The sequence below is a fragment of the Nothobranchius furzeri genome, chromosome 11 (genome assembly GCF_043380555.1).
Source record: "Nothobranchius furzeri strain GRZ-AD chromosome 11, NfurGRZ-RIMD1, whole genome shotgun sequence".
Lineage (NCBI taxonomy): Eukaryota > Metazoa > Chordata > Actinopteri > Cyprinodontiformes > Nothobranchiidae > Nothobranchius > Nothobranchius furzeri.
This window is the reverse complement of record NC_091751.1, coordinates 67743956-67747664: the sequence shown is the minus strand read 5'-3', so window position 1 is coordinate 67747664 and position 3709 is coordinate 67743956. Positions and strand designations below refer to the sequence as shown.

The 3709-nt window shown below is 50.9% G+C and overlaps 1 protein-coding gene across 1 annotated transcript in view; it reads left to right on the top strand.

Annotated features, from left to right (window-relative positions):
* The window catches only part of LOC139061874 (angiopoietin-related protein 3-like), a 14541-nt gene extending 13050 nt beyond the window's left edge, over positions 1-1491 (top strand). The window contains exon 7 of the mRNA XM_070541772.1: positions 1-1491. This exon is cut by the window's left edge and continues 54 nt beyond it. Coding sequence (XP_070397873.1) covers positions 1-152 — 152 coding nt within the window. The 3' untranslated portion in view covers positions 153-1491.
* The last annotated feature ends 2218 nt before the right edge of the window (positions 1492-3709 follow it).

Sequence of the window (3709 nt, the reverse complement as noted above, 5' to 3'; positions counted from 1 at the left end):
GTGTGAAACCTAATGGGCGCTCAGAGCGAAGGAGAGGGATCCAGTGGAGGTCGGGACGGAAGGTGTTTTCTTCCCTTAGGTTCAGTCAGATCTCTGTTCGCTCTGTCGCCTTCCCGACCCCAGCTTCTGCAGATTCCAGCCTCTTTCTCTGATCCCACACACACTTCTGGCAAAAAGCCCTGCCTTCTCGGGATGCCTCATCAGTGCTGCAGCTAGGTAAACTTGGACTGGCTACAGGAGTCTCAGTCCCTGCAGATCAAACCCACTGAGACATGCTGCTGTCATGTTTATCATTATCCGCCCAACAGATTCAAGAAAACTATCTTAAATCAGCCTCATTCAAGATGGCCACCACAGCTAATCAACATCGCAAACCCAAGAAAGTCTTAAAATCAGTTTTACAGATATTGAGTTCAAATGTGGTGTTTTGGCAGCAGAGTCCTGGAGTGAGATTAACCATGATGCTGTTTTCAAACTCATTTTATATTTTGTCATTTTCAAACTGGACCTAATGGTGTTGCAGTCGCATTTCAGCACGGCCACTGGCTCAAATAATGCCTTCATGACCCTTCTGCATGGAGTTACCATGATTTCACCTTGCATGTGTGGGCTTTCTCCAGACCTAAAACCGTCACGTCAGACCAACTGGAGACTGGCCGTAGAGTTAAGTGTGTACAGTACAGGCCAAATGTTTGGACACACCTACTCATTCAATGTGTTTTCTTTATTTTCATGACCATTTACAAAGGGGCCAACAAGTGATAAACACCTCTGGGAACTCCTTCATGACCGTTGGAAAACCATTTCAGGTGACGACCTCCTGAAACTCATCAAGAGTGTGCAAAGCAGTAATCAGAGCAACGGGTGGCTATTTAGTATAAAACAGAATATAAAACATGTTTTCACCTATTTCTTTTTTGGTTAAGTAGCCTACATAACTCCACGTGTTCATCCTTAGTCTTGATGCCTTCAGTGGGAATCTACCAATGTAAATGGTCATGAAAAGAAAGACTGAAGACCTTGTCCATGGTGTCCCTGAAGTTAAACATCAGCCCCTGAGGCTAGTGAAGATGAAATTAATGGTTGGATGAATGGATGAATGGAAACAGAGTGTTTTAAACAAGAATCTGTCTCACTGACTGGGAGGAGAACCCTGTAAGACATCCCAATGTAAATCTTATGGTTTAAAGTGATGCACTTCTATTTTTAACATATATTTGGTTGTTTTTTTTCAAAGTCTCATTAAGTCTGTTAGCACTACAGAGGTGAAAGTCCAGATGTGCTTATGCATCATGCTCCCTTTAATAATTTCACTTTAGATCTACAAATTTGCATATATATACATATATATATATATATATATATATATATATATATATAGATATATAGATAGATAGATAGATGCAATAAAATGTAAATGTGTCCTGAAATAATTTAAATGTATAATTAAAAGCACTTTTTTTTAATAAAAGAAGATTTATATTTTGTGCTTGAACTTCGTCTTCGTCTTCGTCTTCCTCCGCTTATCCGGGTCCGGGTCGCGGGGGCAGCATCCCAACTAGGGAGCTCCAGGCCGTCCTCTCCCCGGCCCTGTCCACCAGCTCCTCCGGCAGGACCCCAAGGCGTTCCCGGACCAGATTGGAGATGTAACCTCTCCAACGTGTCCTGGGTCGACCCGGGGGCCTTCTGCCGGCAGGACATGCCCGAAACACCTCCCCGGGGAGGCGTCCAGGAGGCATCCTGACCAGATGCCCAAACCACCTCAACTGGCTCCTTTCGATCCGGAGGAGCAGCTGTTCTACTCCGAGTCCCTCCCGAATGTCCGAGCTCCTCACCCTATCTCTAAGGCTGAGCCCGGCCACCCTACGGAGGAAACTCATTTCGGCCGCTTGTATCCGTGATCTCGTTCTTTCGGTCATTACCCAAAGCTCATGACCATAGGTGAGGATTGGGACGTAGATCGACCGGTAAATCGAGAGCCTGGCTTTCTGGCTCAGCTCCCTCTTCCCCACGACAGATCGGCTCAGCGTCCGCATCACTGCAGACGCCGAACCAATCTGCCTGTCGATCTCCTGATCCCTCCTACCCTCACTCGTGAACAAGACCCAGAGATACTTAAACTCCTCCACTTGAGGTAGGACCTCTCCCCCGACCCGGAGGTGGCAAGCCACCCTTTTCCGGTCGAGAACCATGGTCTCAGATTTGGAGGTGCTGATCCTCATCCCAGCCGCTTCACATTCGGCCGCGAACCTACCCAGCAAGAGCTGAAGGTCAGAGCTGGATGAAGCTAGGAGGACCACATCATCCGCAAAAAGCAGAGACGAGATTCTCCTGCCACCAAACTCGACACACTCCACACCACGGCTGCGTCTAGAAATTCTGTCCATAAAAGTGATGAACAGAACCGGTGACAAAGGGCAGCCCTGGCGGAGTCCAACCCTCACTGGGAACAGGTCCGACTTACTACCGGCTATGTGGACCAAACTCACGCTCCTCTGGTAAAGGGACTGAATGGCCCTTAACAGAAAGCCACCCACCCCATACTCCTGGAGCATCCCCCACAGGGTGCCCCTGGGGACACGGTCATAAGCCTTCTCCAAATCCACAAAGCACATGTGGATTGGTTGGGCAAACTCCCATGCCCCCTCCATCACCCTTGCAAGGGTATAGAGCTGGTCCACAGTTCCACGGCCAGGACGAAAACCACATTGCTCCTCCTCTATCTGAGATTCAACTATCGATCGGACCCTCCTCTCCAGTACCTTGGCGTAGACCTTTCCAGGGAGGCTGAGGAGTGTGATCCCCCTATAGTTGGAACACACCCTCAGGTCACCCTTCTTAAAGATGGGGACCACCACCCCGGTCTGCCACTCCCTAGGAACTGCCCCCGATGACCACGCAATGTTGTAGAGACGTGTCAACCATGACAGCTCTACAACATCCATAGCCTTGAGATACCCAGGACGAACCTCATCCACCCCCGGGGCTCCGCCGCTGTGTAGTTGTTTGACTACCTCAGCAACTTCTGCCCCCGAGATTGGACAGTCCATCCCCAGGCCTCCCAGCTGTGGTTCCTCCTCGGAATGCGCATTGGTGGGATTGAGGAGCTCCTCAAAGTATTCCTTCCACCGTCCGACTATAGCCTCAGTTGACGTCAGCAGCTCCCCATCCCCACTGTAAACAGTGTGAGCGAGTTGCTGCCTTCCTCTCCTGAGGCGCCGGACAGTTTGCCAGAACCTCTTTGGAGCCGATCGATAGTCTTTCTCCATGGCCTCACCTAACTCCTCCCACGCCCGAGATTTTGCCTCGGCAACTGCCACTGCTGCACCCCGCTTGGCTATCCGGTACCTGTCTGCTGCCTCCGGAGACCCACAGACCAGCCACGCCCTGTAGGCCTCCTTCTTCAGCCTGACGGCTCCCCGAACCTCTGGTGTCCACCAGCGGGTACGGGGGTTGCCACCACGACTGGCACCGGCCACCTTACGACCAAAGCTAGCAACAGCCGCCTCGACAATCGCAGAGTGGAACAAGGCCCACTCGGACTCAATGTCCCCCACTGCTCTCGGGACGTGGTCAAAGCTCTGCCGGAGGTGGGAGTTGAAGACCGTCTTGACAGGTTCTTCTGCCAGGCGTTCCCAGCAGACCCTCACTATGCGTTTGGGTCTGCCAGGTCTACGCGGCATGTTCCCTTGCCATCTGATCCAACTCA